Source organism: Plectrocnemia conspersa, unplaced genomic scaffold (assembly GCF_051122295.1).
Source record: "Plectrocnemia conspersa isolate PC_06_02 unplaced genomic scaffold, ASM5112229v1 ptg000010l, whole genome shotgun sequence".
Classification (NCBI taxonomy): domain Eukaryota; kingdom Metazoa; phylum Arthropoda; class Insecta; order Trichoptera; family Polycentropodidae; genus Plectrocnemia; species Plectrocnemia conspersa.
In genome coordinates, this window is record NW_028277174.1 from 31,449,179 (window position 1) to 31,467,271 (window position 18,093).

Consider the following 18,093-nt stretch of genomic DNA (forward strand, 5'->3'; position numbering starts at 1 on the left):
AAATTTCCGAGTTTACTCGGGCATGACCTGGAAGGGATTAAACAATTATTTTGATAGAACACTGTTGTACTAAAGACTACAATTTTGATTAAAAGTACTTATTTATAGAAACGTTTAATATATTATATTTATATCTAAAAGTTAGAATCAGTGATTTACATACATATAATAATAATGTACTAAATAAAACTGTGCTACAGCCAAAACCCAATGAAGAAAGATATGATCATTTGTTTGAAATTTACTGTGATTTTGTGTTGAAACAGATTTCAAAATAGATTTAAATGAACTGGTTGTTTTATAACTTTAATTATGTAATGACATGTATTTATAATGCATAAAAGATAAATAATTACCTTAATATTATAATTCATTCTGTACCAATTAGTTTTTCCTTTTACAGTACATTTTTTATGTATATGTATTGCAAGTGTTTTATTAAAGTTTGCATTAAATACATATTCTGTTTCAAAAGTTCTTCCTGTAGTATTAAGAGTTAATTTATACCTTAATAGTTTAGACCTTGTATACAAATTTTAAGCGTTTAGAATGTTCAATAGATTAAATAGGTCAGCTATTTTATTATTCGTATACACTCCGAAAGTGTTCGTCCAGTATTTTTTTAAATATAATTATTGACTATTTTTTACACATTTAATGTATTAGTTTCAACTATGATTTAAAAATCTTATTCGTAGACATCGTCAATATTTATTTCGTTAGCTATTTAACTATAATACTTAAGAATATATTGAATTCATAAAAACAACTTTCTTACTATATTATCGTTTATTTTCAAAATAGTGCAAAATAATATAAGGAGGGCGAAAAAACTATAATTAAAATATTTGATTATTAAGAATAGCACAGTATAGTAACATTTCTGTTTAATGTTAGCTGGTTCAGTTTGTTTTATTTTTTGTGTATTATTCTGATTATGTATATTTATACAGTGGTACCTCGGTATACGTCCTTAATCCGTTCCAGATCCTTGAACTTATACCAAACGTATTTTTCGCGCCGTGTTATAACTCAATACAAGTTACGCATGCACGATGTGTCTTTTTGACTCACACAAGTTCTAGCACGCACACGGGTCGTATTCCAAACGAAGGTCTTATACCAAGCAAAATGTTTTTCGTCCAAACAGGACGTATATCATGTTGAACTTATTCCAAAGCGGACGTATACCGAGGTACCATTGTATATATATATCAGTGGTGTGCCATCCATACATGCGGTAGGTTCAAAACGTCTACCTGCATGCACGGTTGATCGACAATAAACACAAGCATGTGTAACGGCTTAGTCGCTCGCCATCAACCGTGCATGCGGGTTGACGTTTTGAATCTACCGCATGTATGGACGGCACGCCACTGATATATATATATATATATATATATATATATATATATATATATATATATATATATATATATATATATATATATATATATATATTTTGTGTATTAGATAATACAATTATTATTTTCAACCATCATGATGCATTGGGGTAACCTGTTAGGTTACGATGCTCTTAATTTAATCTAAATAAATAAATGAATTTCAATTATAAAAGCATTTGTATTTATTATGAATTACACAGAGTGCATTACTTTTAGATTAAGTTTTAATAAAACAGTAGAATACGTGTTTAGAAAATTCCGCAATTTCTAAAAATCATTACAATAAATCTGTTGTATATAAGTAAAACTATGATCCCATTATTAAATTACATAATAAACATATCCGTATATTTATGGAATTAAATAGCATTATGTTGAAACTTAACAAGTAAAATAAATTAAATATTAATGTATAAAATCATCTCATACAAACTAATATAACTGAATATACAAATATAATACCAAAATAAGTTGTTCTACAGATAATTATAAAAGTGGAATGTAGCAAGATTGCATAGATAAATAAATAAAACTGAATGATTTTCAATAATTATTTACTAGCAATAAGATCTGCACTAATTGAAGCCATTTCTGTGTAAGCGTTTAAAGAGAAAGCATGTCTATACGGAACATTTCTAATATAGTAATCTGGAAGTTGTCTTCTATATTCTTCAAAGTAGTGCGCAGGAGACCATCCATCATTGTCCCCGTAGATGATCTTGATCCTACTCTGTTCGTTGAGGAAAATATCCCGATTTATATCTACAACTTTGTCCATTTCGTCAAAAGCCATAAATAGTACTTTTTCGATTACAGTTCTTTGCAGACATTTAAGAAGAGTTTTGATAAGTATATCTTTTGGTGGAACCGAGCAGAAAAATAAATAGATCCTTATCAAAATCAACCGTATAAAACCAGGCAATAGGTTGAACAGCGAAACCAAGGCAAGAAACACAAAGGGAACCCTTCGAATGAATTTGTTGAGAATGACGCCGTTTGGCGATGTTGCCATTCGTTCCAAAGTGGGAAGCAGTAAATTGACGGACACGAGCCTGTCTTTCAATTCTTCGTGTCTCAGCAGCTCCATCGAGATCCATCCTCCGATCGAGCTACCGAATAGATGTACTTTAGTCGTCGGCTTCGTATACTTCTTTATAAATTCCGCTTTGTGCTTATATTGACCCTCTAAATTAAACAGTTCCTCGTTTCCTTTGATCGGCTGGATCGGGGCAAAGCCACTTGACCAATCGGGTTCTTCGTGACCGGCATGTCCTGAAAATTATAAATTTAATGATAATAAAATGAAAAAAATCGTATCGAGAATTTTTAGTACAATTAAATTTTGCTAGTCCAAACGAGTAGGTGAATAAAAATAAAAATAAGTGAGGGCCAAGGATGCATTAATTTAGATTATTATTAGCTGGAATCATTTATAAATAACTATTAGAATTTAGAGCAAGTTTAAGTTTTCAACTTTCTTAGGAACACAATCTGTTGGTAATAACCAATTACTAGTTGGAAGTCATTTAGGATAGTAATAGGAGAATAAAATTATCAGATAAGATAACCAATATTAATTGAACGATTCTTTGTTATTTTACAAACATTGAATAATCTTATAAAATTACACAATGAAATGGGAGATTTGAAGGTGGCATTTGATATTATATACTTTTTTCTCAGATGCAATAATTAGTGGTATGCGTTGATTGAAATCAAATCCTTCGAGAGTTTCACTGTGACTATTATTAGATTTAGCTTTAATGCATTATGACATACTGTATTTGACCTGTGATTTTCAGCCTTGAATTATATAAAATAACACTATTCAAATAAGCATGCATACTCAATGGTTTAAGATCACAATATATATATGATATTAAAAATATAAACTAAATTTTACTATTAAGTCTTACCTAATATCCACACGGGTAAGTTTGTATTTTTGTGTAGTTCTTCCAGAAATGAATAAAAGAAGCCGGGTAATCCAGGGTTTCCTGGAATCATGATGATGACTTCATCCGGCTCATTCTCCTCGACCCATCGTCCCCAGCAAGCCACGTGTGTATGCACATCGTTTATTTTCAGAAAGCTGTTAAAGGACGTCATTTTTTATGTACGCGCGCCGCGCCGGTCGGTCAAACGTCTAAGGTGCGCTAGCGGTGTGCCAATAGTAACCTATTAGATGATGAGAAATAGGTTACAAATGCGCATCACTAGTGACATTTCTTATGAAAAAATAATTGATAATTAATATAAATAAAATAAGATTGTAAGCTTAAAAATATTGAAGTTTAGTTAGATAATATAATTTTTATAATTTAAATTGTGAATAATTCCAAATTTTATTATATTAAATTAGCATAAAAGTATTAAAATTATATTATGCCATTTTTGTTAAAAAATTAGATTAAACAGCAATCTTGAATATTAATTGCTTGTTAAATTATTACATGTTATGTTACTTTACGCGTTAATAGACTGTCATTCGCTTCCGCTTCATCTTGATGTTGCAGCGTAGCTTCAGGGTTGCTGTATCGAGCCCTACATTCCCTCCTCTTATCTCCCCTCCATTTCCCCTATCCAACTCCGTCTCCAACGGTTAGTGATGCCGGAGACCATCAACAGCATTTCGCGACGGTAGACCCGTCGACGGTCGTCAATCGTGACGACCAAGGAAGGAGGTCTGGCCTAGCGCCGGAATGCGCAGTACTCCGGAGCGAACGCCAGGCTGGGTCCGATCTCAGTTGCCCATGGGCTGAAACTCCCGAGCCTAATGCAACTGCGGGACGCGGGCGTGGTGCCCGAGAAGTACCCGATTCCCTCCTCTTAGTAATTTAATATTGAGAAAATCGACTAGGAAAGAAAATCGAGGCCATGGCATTCACCTGAGGTTTTCGTACTTGCCGTAAGTTGGCGCGAGCGATCGAATGGTGTTTTAGCACATCCATGGCCAGGCTGAGGGGCGAGCAAGCAGCGCCGTTCAAATGGAAAAATAGGTAATCTGGGAATTTTTGTACATTTAGGGATGTTGCAAGAGCTAAAAATATGTTCGTTTAACCACTTCAAGGTAACAGTACTTTCTTAAAAGGAACACAAAAACTTCTTGCATGGACCCACCCTTTCCTATGCGGTGGTATAAAAATATGCAATCGTTGTAAAACATTTAAAAATATTCTTACGAATTTAATTTTTAACAAAAAAAGGCTGTGATAATTCCTTTAGAAAATTTGCTGATTTTTGAGATGAGAATTCACAAAATAAAAATTTCCGAGCTAGCTCGGGCATGACCGCGAGTAAATTAAAGATGCCTGAGATAACTTTTTTTAGCTTCCGCCAACATCCATAAACAAATTCTCTTAAAAAAATTTGCCCTCATTTTGTTCTTTTCGAACAAAAATGTCAGAGGTGACTTTTTTGCTCTTGTAAGATCTCTAAATGAGCAAAAAAATTGAGTGAGTTCGTGCAAAAGAGATTTGTGACGGTATCGTATTGTAAGAGTTTATGTCGATGTGTGTGGTACTGTAGGGGTAAACCTTCATTATGGTAGGTAGGGGCATTCAAAGGGGGGCAAATCCCCCTTTGAATTTGGCTAGAAAAATACATGTCATATAATGGAATACTATGAATTTTTATTAAATCAAAATATTATGAAAAACGACCACTGACTAGTTAATTTTTATCTCTCCCCTGGAAAAAGCTGAAATCACGTCCCTGATTCTAAACTATAAATTCTCGGGTTATACCGCAAATAAAATTGAATCTACCCCGAAAATATATTTTAAATAATGTCATTTCACCAGAATTTCAAATATAGAATACATTTTAACCGGTAGAAATACGTATGTATGTATATATATATTTATTTTGTAAATACAAGTTTTTTTATAGATAAATATTGCGGTATAGTATTTTATAGCAATTTACCCTTTAAGATTTTTCCGTCCAAGCGCCACTAAAGCGCAAAAAATAATGTAGTTCTAAGGGGTAAAGTTATGGCGTTCCGATTACTTTATTGTTAAGAAATGGGCTCCTATTCATATTCCTCCCCATTTCCTCTGACAAATCATGGTTGATTTAAATAGAAAGAAAAGAAAAAATAGCAAGTAAGAAAATTTTAGCGTCATATCGCTAGTTTATAATCTAAGAAATTTTTTTCCTACTCATTGCAACCCAGAATGCATGCATCTGCTCAACAGCTAGAAAATTTAATATTACAATATTAAATAAAAACAGAGACTGAAGCTATACCCGAAAATCATCAATGATTTAGCAAGTAAGACGTCGGGGAAAAGAAGAATAGTTGATCTCCTTCCATTTTCCAGATCAATTAAATGCAGCCGCTTCCGCTTTGTTAAATCTGGTTCAGCCAAGCGCCAAGAGTTATCTAGACATTCAAGAAAGACTTACGACATTAACAACAGTTATTAATTTAATAGTACAAAAAGCGAAAATCATTTTTTTATATTTATTACTAGTTCCATCTAAGATATATATATACATATATAATATATAGTTAATTCAGTAATTTTATTTATCTACTTATTTAATTCATTTAAAACTTAAATAATATGCCTACAGATGGCTACACAAATTATAATTTGTTAGGAGGTTTTTGCTAACTTTTCCTCCACACGTTTAAAATATTAAATAATTGTACTTATATCATTATTTATAACTTAAAATACCATTTTGTAATTAAGGAAATAGTTTTAACTAGGTACTTAAGATTGTAATATTTTATATCCTTTCCGTGTACATAATTCCATTTTAATAAAGAAATGGTAAAGTTTTTTTTTTTTAATTATAATTCGATTTTTAAGATTAAAACGAATTGCTTAATTGCATTAATTCAATCTATTACTAGCATTAATTATATCTATTACTTATTTATTTAATAATAATAAAAGCAAAAACTTGGAAATATTAATATCACTAACTAAATAATAAATAAAAAATTTTCCCTTTCGTCAAAAATATATGTAGCAAACTTTAACTAAAATATTGATTTATATAACATTTACTTATTATATACATTTCATAGATAAACAGACGTGGCATTTAATCATTATATTTTTTTTATCGGAAAATCTTTTAATATGTAATTAATAAAGAATGTAGCAAATTATCACAATACGTAAAATAATTCATCGAATTGGTAAGGTATAAAGTAAAAATCGATTAACTATTTATCAAGATAACATCGTAAGATAACGCACATGATTCGCTAGCAACTTTCGAAGAAATTGCAATATTGCAAAAAAGCGTGACGATGTGTAGGAACATTTATCACGTTTGATCGGTAAAAAAATGATTATTGTGCGTATTTGTAATTAATCCAGAGTCATCGTCTCACGTGTTTGAGATGCGATGAATAAAATTTAATGCTTTCACAATTTTTTAATCCGCACTGTGCGGAATTGGTGTATTTATCGTCGTTCTGTGATTTCAATTAATATGTAAATATCGACCCGGATACATTATTATAATTTAGAAAAACATATTTAGATTTGTGAGGCACTTTCAAGGCAACATAACTTTAAGAGCTCTCAAATTTAGATTCAATAAGTACGTACGAACTTCAACTAAGAGGGGCCGTCCCAACTTTTGGCCATCGAAGATCAAGGAAGCCGCCGCTTCTCTCTTCGCATCCACTGGTCCAGCTAGACATCTGGAATTCAGAGTTGAACCCGCTTTGGAAACGCTTGGATCCTACGGACGCACATATGAAAATAAAACCTAACGTATAACTAACAAATTGTATTTGACGGTCTCAATAGTTTGCACAAAAAATCCAATATTATCAGTAAACTTTGTCTTAAAAAATACCACTGACACGAAAAAATATTTTAACTTATGATATAAATGAAGTTGTGAAACATATTAAGCTGTGAAAAATTCATGACGTCAGAGTTCACTGTACAAATGTTTTTGCTGTTTATACTCTATGTTTAATATTGAAAACTAACAACTTAAGTTAATACAGAGCAAATGTATGATAATATTTACAGCGGAAACCTAATATTTAAAGTGAAATTAATGCAATTTCATTATTATTATTATTATAAATTTGTCATTGCAACTCAATAAAATTTTTGATTAATTGAAAACAACTGTTTTTATTGTAATTATAAATAAATAAGAAAATAATTTAAAGCAATTATATATATATATAAAATAAAAATATATCTTTATTGCTTTTTATTCTTGGTATATGTTATTTATTATATTTACTCACTAGTATTAATTATATATTCCCAAATAAATTATACGAAATTTCAGGTAATGTGTCGAGCTAATTTCTATTAATAATATTTTCTTACCTAAAATTATTATAAGCTATATATAAATTTCATAGGAACATAAAATTGTCGTATAAAGAAGGTAAATTGTATCTGCGTGATTTAGTTGAAAAGTCACTTATAAATAGCAAGGGTCCTAAGATTGAACATTAGAGAACACCAGCGGATAAAAGTCTGGGATTTGAATGATAATTTCTAATTTAAATTCAAAATAATCTACAAACGAGTTTATAAATTAAACAAAATAATTGGAAAAGTGCATTTAATAAAGTTATTTAAAGTGCGCTTCTCTGGAATTTTTTTTCTTAGTAACTTTAATAATATCTCTCTGTAAATTTTATCTGTAAATCTATCTATAGTGTTGCACTTTTTAGATCGAGGAATGGATCGTTTGTAAATACATGCTCATGCTTTTTAAATATATTTTATAACCATATTAATTAAAGATAAATATAATTAGTGAAAGCTTTAACTCTTTGTATGAAATATAACAATATCTATATACTATATGTTTACTTTCCATTTATTATTATATTTTTGGCAGATTCGAGAAAAAATATAACAATACATAGAAAGTAAAAGTGTTTTCATTGTAGTAATATTTATTAAAATTGTATTACTCTCTGCGATATTCTGCCATCGTGAATTTAACTAGTCAAGATTTTATTATTGTAGATTTTAATAATAAATAACAAAAATATATAATTTCTTACATACATTAAAAATTAGTACATATAGTAACATCCCTTATTTGTATTTAATATCATCCTTAATTTCAAATACATTGAACTAACACTTCAAGAGTCCGATTGCCAAAATGCCTAAAATAATAAGTATATTTATTGGCTTTTTATATAAAAATTTAGATATTGCGCTCCATTAAATTTTTAAAAATATTTCTTTTTAATTTTTTGTCATTAATTTGGAATATCACGAAATTTGAGGACACGTAACTGCTGTACTTTTTATTTTATCAATGTGAAACTTTTCCTGGAAATAGATTTCAAAAATATATTGACTAAATATTAAGTTTGTTTGCCAATTTAATCCGCTATCTTGTATCAAAATATCAGTTTTAAAAAAAATCTTGCAGAAAATAGTTGGGAATTTAAAAAGTTTTAAAAATAAAAATTAAAAAGATTTATTTACATTTTTTTTGCGATTTTAATTTTGTTTCTATTAAAAAACTCTAAAGTAAATTGGTAATTAACATTGTAAAATATAAATTAAATAAAAAAAAATGTTTTTTTTTTTTACATTTTTAGTACTTTATGTGGGTTTTTGAGGGCACAATAAATTGCCTTAGCTTAAATTATATCGTCATGAAACCTATTTTAAAAATAGGTATTATAGATCGTAAATATCTCAAATAAGCTTGTTAGCTATCTGACCCGCCTATGCAAAAAATGTAGCTCCGTTAAAAAAAAATGGTTAATGATGATGTAAAATTGAAAAGAAATTAAAAAATTTTAGTTTTTGCTTACATTTTTTTAAAGTGTGTGGAATTATATCAAAATTTATTTACTCCATCTCAGACTTTTCCTTATGTTTCAACTTTGACTTTACCAATTTAATTAAAATCAACGTTTTTGGCAGCGTGTAAAATTGATAATTGTAAAAATAACAGAACAAATATAATAGAAAAAAGTTATTAGAGTAATATATTAAAAATTGTTATTTTTACTTAACTTAACGGCGTCGGTGCCGACACTATTTTATTGCTTTTGCCAAAAATTTTTGATTACTAAAAAGTGAAGTTTGGATTACTATTGCCCAAAATTTGCTTTGAATTCACTAACCAATATTCTCATATCAGAAGTCCGCAGTAATATCGATAAGGATAGCTGTCATACTTTTAAAACAGTGTAATATCCATGTGCAGACTAACCATAGAGCAATATGCGAGATGCAACTTCTGTCTGTACATATTTTACCCCTGAGAGACGAGTTGGCTTAGTCTATATTTTCCACTTGACCTGATTTGAGTTTCACAGACATTTTAGAGCAGCATATATTTTCACTAGAGCCTATCTGTTAAATTATATTTGAGAGATGAGTTGATTTAGTTTGTAATTTGGTTTAACCCAATGAAAGTTCTAAAACTATAATAAGTTAATTTGTGTAGGTTAGGTTTGTGTTTGAACAAAAAATATACGTTTCGCAACTGTCAAATTGGCTTTCATTGACACTTTAAAGCAGCGTATAATTTCACTAGCGCCTATCAGTGGAATTATATTTTCACTAGTAGAAATATGTATCTAGTGGTGAAAATGTATTTGGACTTCACTAGTGAAAATATAACACTAAAAAAATACAATTTCACTGTAACATTTATACTTCGCATGTAAATAAATAAAAATAAGTATACGTATTATTAAATATGGAAAAATTGAAATCATATAATTTTACTAGCACCTGATAGATAAATTACATTTTTATTGGTAAAAATATATATCTAGCTAATTGTCCCCCCCAATTGACGTCTCTGGTTCATTGAAAAGCTGGATGACTCGATAAGGAGCGTTCGACGAATGAGAATAAGGGACGCGATCGCGACTTTCTATAGCATTTTAAAACTCTTAGCTTAAAGACGCGTATATGTAAAAAAGATCGTATTACCATATACAAAATCAGAAATGTTCTATAGCGTATATGAAAATAATATACAAATTACAAAAAAACTTTTATATACAGCAATTTAAATAATTTTCATAATGGTATCACAGTTATTTTAATCTCATAAAGTTCTCGAGTATTTATTATTTATTTCAAACCATATTGTTTTGTATATCATCATCGCTAAAAGCACTTCCTTCTAATATATTGAATCACGATGTATTTATTTAAAGTAAGAATTTTAAGATTTGTACTAAACTACTGACAGAAACATAATTTTTCATCAAAATCGTAATTTTTGAGAATATAGCACGTGTCGTTTCGAAATACTAGTGTCGATTTCAAGGCGGAAAAAATGCTCGCAATCCGATTATTACAATTACGATGTATTCCGACGAAGAAGTAATTATTTTTCCTTATATGGCGAACACAGTGAGCGAGGAATCTGGCGGGGGTTCGCTTATATATATTTACCGCAAACAATTCTTCTCACATCAACATACAGTGTCCGATAATCATCGAGTGCAGAGCCCCCTTGTTCGCTCTTCCGCCTCTCGCTAAATTAAAAAGTTCGTGCTCGCTCCATCGCGTTCAAAATGTGTGACGAAGAAGTTGCCGCTCTGGTTGTCGACAATGGGTCTGGAATGTGCAAGGCCGGATTCGCCGGAGACGATGCCCCCAGGGCCGTCTTCCCCTCGATCGTCGGAAGACCTAGACACCAGGGCGTGATGGTCGGAATGGGGCAGAAGGATTCTTACGTAGGAGACGAGGCTCAGAGCAAGAGAGGCATCCTCACCCTCAAATATCCAATCGAGCATGGAATCGTCACCAATTGGGATGACATGGAGAAGATCTGGCATCACACTTTCTACAACGAATTGAGAGTAGCGCCAGAAGAGCACCCAGTCCTCTTGACAGAGGCTCCTCTCAATCCTAAAGCCAACAGGTAAATCCAAAACAGATTTAATATAAATGAATCCATATTAATATTATCTTATTTTACAGAGAAAAGATGACCCAAATCATGTTTGAGACGTTCAACACTCCAGCTATGTACGTAGCCATCCAAGCTGTACTCTCCTTGTACGCTTCAGGAAGAACCACCGGAATCGTGTTGGATTCTGGAGATGGTGTATCGCACACAGTTCCAATCTATGAAGGATATGCACTTCCTCACGCAATCCACAGGCTGGATTTGGCCGGACGCGATTTGACCGACTATCTCATGAAGATCCTCACTGAAAGGGCTTATACTTTCACCACCACCGCCGAGAGAGAAATCGTTCGCGATATCAAAGAAAAACTCTGCTATGTTGCCTTAGACTTTGATCAAGAAATGGCAACTGCTTCGTCCAGCTCGTCTTTAGAGAAGAGCTACGAGCTTCCCGACGGACAAGTCATCACAATCGGAAACGAAAGGTTCCGTTGCCCAGAAGCACTCTTCCAACCTTCATTCTTGGGTATGGAAGCTAACGGCATCCACGAAACTACATATAATTCAATCATGAAGTGCGACGTGGACATCAGGAAAGACTTGTACGCCAACACCGTCCTCTCCGGGGGCACTACAATGTACCCAGGAATCGCCGATAGGATGCAAAAAGAAATCACTTCTCTAGCTCCACAAACCATGAAAATTAAGATCATCGCCCCACCGGAAAGGAAATATTCCGTCTGGATCGGAGGATCCATCTTAGCTTCATTGTCCACTTTCCAACAGATGTGGATTTCAAAACAAGAATATGACGAATCCGGACCATCGATCGTCCATAGAAAATGCTTTTAAACTGTGATACACGTCGCTTCTCTCAACGTTTCCTTTCAGTCATCTTTTTCACAAGACGTCGATACATCGGCTCTAGTCAGCGTAAATTTGACTAAAATCGCTTTCAAAAGAAAACTATTAATTTGATCGATCAAATTGAATATGCGTTTTTTTGTATTTATTAAAAAATAAGGTCATTTGTGTATATTTTAAAATTTATATTCATGTACCTGTATTTTTATTATCGTATTTATTAAATTTGTTTAATATTACCATCCGCATTTAAATTATATTTTTATTAAGCAGAAAGATCATCGTCCTAATTAATAAAATCTAGACGGAGTAACGCTGTCGTAATTAAAATTATGTTTGACAATTAGTACATACCGCTATGAAAATTTCACGGTTGTGAATTACGGATAATTTGCGTTCAACACAGTTGCTCATTGTTACGAAGATTTCTAAAAGTTAATTGAAACGTCTGTTTTATATGCGGTTTATATTATCTATAATGGAAATTATGAGCAATAAAAAAATACTGAATAAAACACCGTTCTCGTTGGAATAAATATCTTTATAAGATCAACATTAAATTTGGCGATACTTAACATTAACAATAATTTATTTATTAAGATTATGAATAAATATTGTTTATGAAACCGAGACGCTGAAAAATCAACGCAGAGCATAAAAGTAGTACAAATTAACTGAAACTTTTCCATAGTAACTCATTGTAAATATAATTAATTAACATAAATAATTAAGAAATGAATTGCTGCTTAGAATATATGTAGCTTAAAACTTTCTTATTAAGATAAAACAAAGTGGTCCGTCACGCTTAAAAAAACTCTTATTTTATTAATTTATTAAGCTAATATACCTAATTGTTTATACTCTAAACAAATTTAATCAAAACATAAATAGAATATAAAAAATACTCTAATATTTAAATTTATTTCTTAATGCATGAAACTGTTTTTATTTTTGCAGATTGTCTAAGAAACATGATTTAATTTAAAAAGTAACAAACATTTAAAATAATAAGAGTAAAGTAAATAAAAATCAACAATTTGGAAATTTGTCAGTTATTTTTCTACGTATTATAAATTTAAAATCGTCGAGAAGACCTGGTCGAATTCTTGGGACTCTTGGGACTGGCTAGTTTAGCATGGAAGTAAGAAGCGGCTGCTTTCTCATTGTTTTAAGGATTATCCCTTTTGAAATTCACCGTAGTTTGCAAATTCGACTAAACTCTCGTTTGTTCCAAGTCAGAAGTGAAGTGATAGAAGCACTAGCGTAATGAGTGTGAGAGATGGGGGCGGTCTATTTCGGCTATATATTTTGACAGAAGTAATTCAGTACGGTCATGCTCTAGCTCAGTGATGGCCTGCGGACCAACTCCGACCCGCCGCAAATTAAGAAAAATGTATTTGACACTTGATGAAATGTTGCCAGCTTGCCACCACGATCGCACGGTCAGAAAATCAGTGCCATGTTTGCTGCATCTTATATATGTATGTGAACAAGTGCTTCTATCATGAACCTCAGCAAGAATTCTGGACTGACATATGAGCATTTAGCATCACAATTAATACGTCGCAGTTTGAACCGCAAAATAATGAACTTTTAAAAATGCAGTTGCAATTTCATTCATTATTTTTAGAATAACTTATAATGGCCTGGTAATTTTTTTCTTTTGTTTTTTGGCCCGCAGCCAAAAAAGTTTGCCCAACTCAGCTAGAGTAGATTATATACCCTTCAAAATTGGGAGAAGTGCAATGTTTTTTTATATATTCACTGGTGAAAATATATATCTACCTGTGATAATGTATTCCAACATTGATTCGCTGGAAGGACATATTTTTAAAACTATTTTTGGGATATTTTACATTTTCTTATAGACATAACCTAAGAATTTCTGGTTTAGATTTAAGGACGTTTTTAAAGTTTTTTCGGGGGGGGGGGGGGGCAAAAGTAGACCAGTAAGCGGTCGGTATTTAAAATTAAAATTCATAGTATTTCATTAAATTATATCATTTATATATCATATATTTTGTGGCTAAATTCAAAGGGGAGCAAATGCCCCCTACTGCCCCCCTTAAACGACGTTCATGAGATATATACATATACATATTCGATCTGAAAATCTTAAGCGTATTCTTAAGAATATATTGAATAATGAAATTATTCATTATTGTATAATATTTTTATGATTTTGCTATATTTTTATTAATTATCACTTATACAGTGATAAGAGGGTAACTAACAATTGATAATCAGTCGCGTGTTTACGTTGCTCGAGGTTTATAGGCGCAGATAAATTTGGGGGCTTTAATTTTATATTTATATATTAAATTGGATGCATTTCTTTATTAAATATAAGAAAATCTGCACCGTGAAAGTTAAGCTTTAAAATACTATATATTTTATAAATATAAATATATGTAAGTATAAAACTTTGATTAAAAATAATTTTTGATATTTGAGAAATTTTAAAAGATTGATTTAATTGTATATTGAACATCTAAAGGTGACTATTTGTTAGTTTAGTATTTTATTATGAGCCCGGAAAAGGTCTTGGTGAGCGGCTGGCCCGGCCAGATGAGCGAAAACAAAAGCAGGTGCACAGTCAGGAAGTAAATTTTTATTGGAATTAATTATATTTCTATGATTATGAGTATTTTGTTTGTACAAATTAATATGTTTTTCAAAAAAATTGTCGAAATTCGATTTTTTGAGTATTTCCAAAAAATCACAAAATAGTCTTATCACCAAAGTAAATTAAAATAATAATTATATTGTATGACCCAGTTGAAATATTTTTATCAGTGACATATTTATTAATTATAATGATTTTCTTAGAGATAAGTCAAAATGGGTAAAGAAGTGGCCGCTTTGGTTATCGATAATGGATCTGGAATGTGCAAGGTTGGTTTCGCCGGTGACAATGGACCCACTTCTGTTTTCCCTACAACCGTCGGAAGACGCATACGTCAGTTACCTAGGAACTTTGGCGTAAAATACTCGGTAAAAGATAATTTTGTTGGATATGAAGCTGCGGGAAAGAAGTTCCTCGACCTAAAATATCCAATTGAACGTGGCATGGTTAAAAATTATAACGACATGGAGTTGATTTGGCATCACACTTTCTACAACGAACTAGGAGTTGCACCAGAGGAGCATCCAGTTCTTTTGACAGAGACTACATTAAATCCAAAATACAGCAGGTATATTTAAAACAATCATGATTCTAATTGACAAATAATACCATAAACATAATTTACAGAGAAAAAATGACAGAGATAATGTTTGAAACCTTCAATTCTCCTGCTATGTATGTCGCCATCCAGCCCGTGCTCTCTCTATACTCTTCGGGAAGAGTTACAGGTACCGTGATGGATTCCGGAGATGGCATCACGCACACCGTGCCCATCTATGAAGGATATCCCTTGGCTCATGCCATCCACCGTTTGAACTTGGCTGGTTGTGACTTGACTGATTATCTAAAAAAGATCCTTATCCAAAGAGGATATTCATTAATTACCAACGGGTGGTTAGCAGTCGTCAGCGAGATCAAAGAGAAGCTTTGCTACGTCGCTTCGGACTTCGAAGATGAGATGGCTATCGCTGCGTGCAGTTCATCTTTGGAAAGGAGCTACGAGCTACCAGACGGACAAGTTATCACAATCGGAAATGAAAGGTTCCGTTGTCCAGAAGCACTTTTCCAACCGTCTTTCTTGGGTATGGAAGATTGTGGCATTCACGAAAGCATCTACAATTCAATCATGAAATGCGACACTGATATTAGAAGACACTTGTATGCCAACATTGTCATCTCTGGAGGCTCAACTTTGTATCCAGGAATAGCCGATAGGACGCGGAAAGAAATATATTCTTTAGCTCCACAAAACATGAATGTCAGGATCATTGCTCCAACAGAGAGAAAACATTCCACCTGGATCGGAGGATCTATCTTAGCTTCATTGTCCACCTTCGAACAGATGTGGATATCGAAACAAGAATATGGCGAATCCGGGTCATCGATCGTCAATAGAAAATGTTTTTAAAGCTTTGCTTTCCACTCTCATGTCTTGATAAGCAGTCACTGGAATCTAAATATTTTAACCAGGTATTCTAGATGACTTAAAATCTAAACACTCATAATTGCACATACATATTTAATATGAATTTATAAAATGTTATATTAATAATTAAAAGCTTTATATATATAAAAATAAACACGCACAGCGCAAGTTACAAATCACACACAAGTTGATTCATTGCTTACTTGAAAGAACAACAAACATAGAATCGTTTGTGTTTCTCATACTAGTGTGTACAATATTGGTTTCTCGTCAAAACGGCGCAGGACAAAAGAGCGGGGACAAAAGTGTGCAGCGACAAAATAGCGCAACGCATATATATAAAAAATAAAAACACGAAAAATTACAAAGTAAAATAATGATAAAAAAGAAACATTTTTTTATATATGAATTTGAATTTTTGCTGTTCCTTCGATTAATATTATGGAAAATAGTAGACCTTTATTACCGGTAACGGCAACGGTGCACGCAATGGATAACACGTAGCTAAACTTCTATTTATTAAATAAAATATGAGATCTAATAATATTCAATATTTTACAAGTAGAAAACAGTCAACATCGATAAAGTGATATGATGCTTATCACGAACTGATATAATCAGTCGCCCGTTTACACCACACTTGAGGCTCCTACGAAGTACAGAATGTATTTAATTTATAGTATTATAATTAATTACAAAACGTAATTATTGAGAAGTTTGGACTTTTATAAAACATACTACTTTATATGGCAATATTTCCTCAGAGCAGGTAATACATAATATATTATATTTCAATTATTTTTTTAGTCCTCAGCTTTTTTAATATTTCTATTTCATTAAGATTCATAGTATTTCATTAAATGACATGCGTTTTTCTGACCAAATTCATAGAGGGCAAATACCACCACCACATTTTTAAACCAACAAAAATTTCATAATATGACCTTTTTTGTGTCATAAAATAACATAATGTAAAAATATTTTTATTCAATATTTTAGACTGTGCGAGTTAAATGTCAGTCTAAAGTAAAATATCTTTAATATTCTTCATAAAATTCAGTTGATTCAATTAGAAATGAGAATTTCACTGAATTTCATATTTTCAATAGAAATATCTATTCGGAAAATTATGACGTCATGGTGGAAATAATACGGTATTTTTGTTACTATTTTATATAAAGTATACTTTCCATTTCGCGTGACTTTATATCAATAGATAGGAATCCGAGTATTATTCATACTTTAATCAAACAGTGCTATCTGAAATTGCTGAATTTATCACATATTTTTTTCTATTTACTTATTTAATTTTTACTAAAATATATATATATATATATATATATATATATATATATATATATATATATATATATATATATATATATATATATATATATATATATATATATATATATATATATATATATATATATATATATATATATATATATATATATATATATATATATATATATATATATATATATATATATATATATATATATATATATATATATATATATATATATATATATATATATATATATATATTGGGTTTGGGTTTGAACAGCAAATGTATGTTTCGCAACTGTAAAATTACAATTTATAGAGCAGCATATAATATAACTTCACAGAAAAATACACATTTACTGTAATATTTAGTAAATAAATAATAATAAGCCTGTAAATAGTTACATTACTACGTATGTAAGATTTGAAATCATATAATTGTAGTACATGCCAGATAAAATATATTTTCACTGTTAAAAATATATATTTACTGGTGAAATATTATAATATGATTTCACTGAAATGACATATTTTTAAAAATATTTTCGGAATTGATTCGAGTTTTTTTTTGGTGATTCTTGCTAAGAATCATTTTAACTTTTCCAGAAGAGGGGAGTAGTGATACTTTT

The 18,093-nt window shown here is 31.0% G+C and overlaps 3 protein-coding genes across 3 annotated transcripts; 2 read left to right on the forward strand and 1 right to left on the reverse strand.

The window, feature by feature from the left end:
• Positions 1-1,564: 1,564 nt before the first annotated feature.
• Positions 1,565-3,602, reverse strand: sturkopf (lipid droplet associated hydrolase sturkopf). Its single transcript, XM_088195202.1, has 2 exons — positions 3,323-3,602; positions 1,565-2,678 (listed from the first exon to the last, which is right to left on the reverse strand). The coding sequence occupies exons 1-2, from the start codon at positions 3,513-3,515 to the stop codon at positions 1,957-1,959; spliced, it is 915 nt and encodes a 304-aa protein (XP_088051328.1). The 5' UTR covers positions 3,516-3,602; the 3' UTR covers positions 1,565-1,956.
• Positions 3,603-10,812: 7,210 nt separating this feature from the next.
• On the forward strand, positions 10,813-12,361 carry LOC148231389 (actin, cytoplasmic A3a-like). The gene is made up of 2 exons (XM_088193892.1): positions 10,813-11,270; positions 11,330-12,361. Exons 1-2 carry the CDS (start codon positions 10,921-10,923, stop codon positions 12,108-12,110), a joined length of 1,131 nt encoding a protein of 376 aa, XP_088050018.1. The 5' UTR covers positions 10,813-10,920; the 3' UTR covers positions 12,111-12,361.
• Positions 12,362-14,963: 2,602 nt separating this feature from the next.
• On the forward strand, positions 14,964-16,156 carry LOC148231390 (actin, cytoplasmic 2-like). The gene is made up of 2 exons (XM_088193909.1): positions 14,964-15,316; positions 15,376-16,156. The coding sequence occupies exons 1-2, from the start codon at positions 14,964-14,966 to the stop codon at positions 16,154-16,156; spliced, it is 1,134 nt and encodes a 377-aa protein (XP_088050035.1).
• The last annotated feature ends 1,937 nt before the right edge of the window (positions 16,157-18,093 follow it).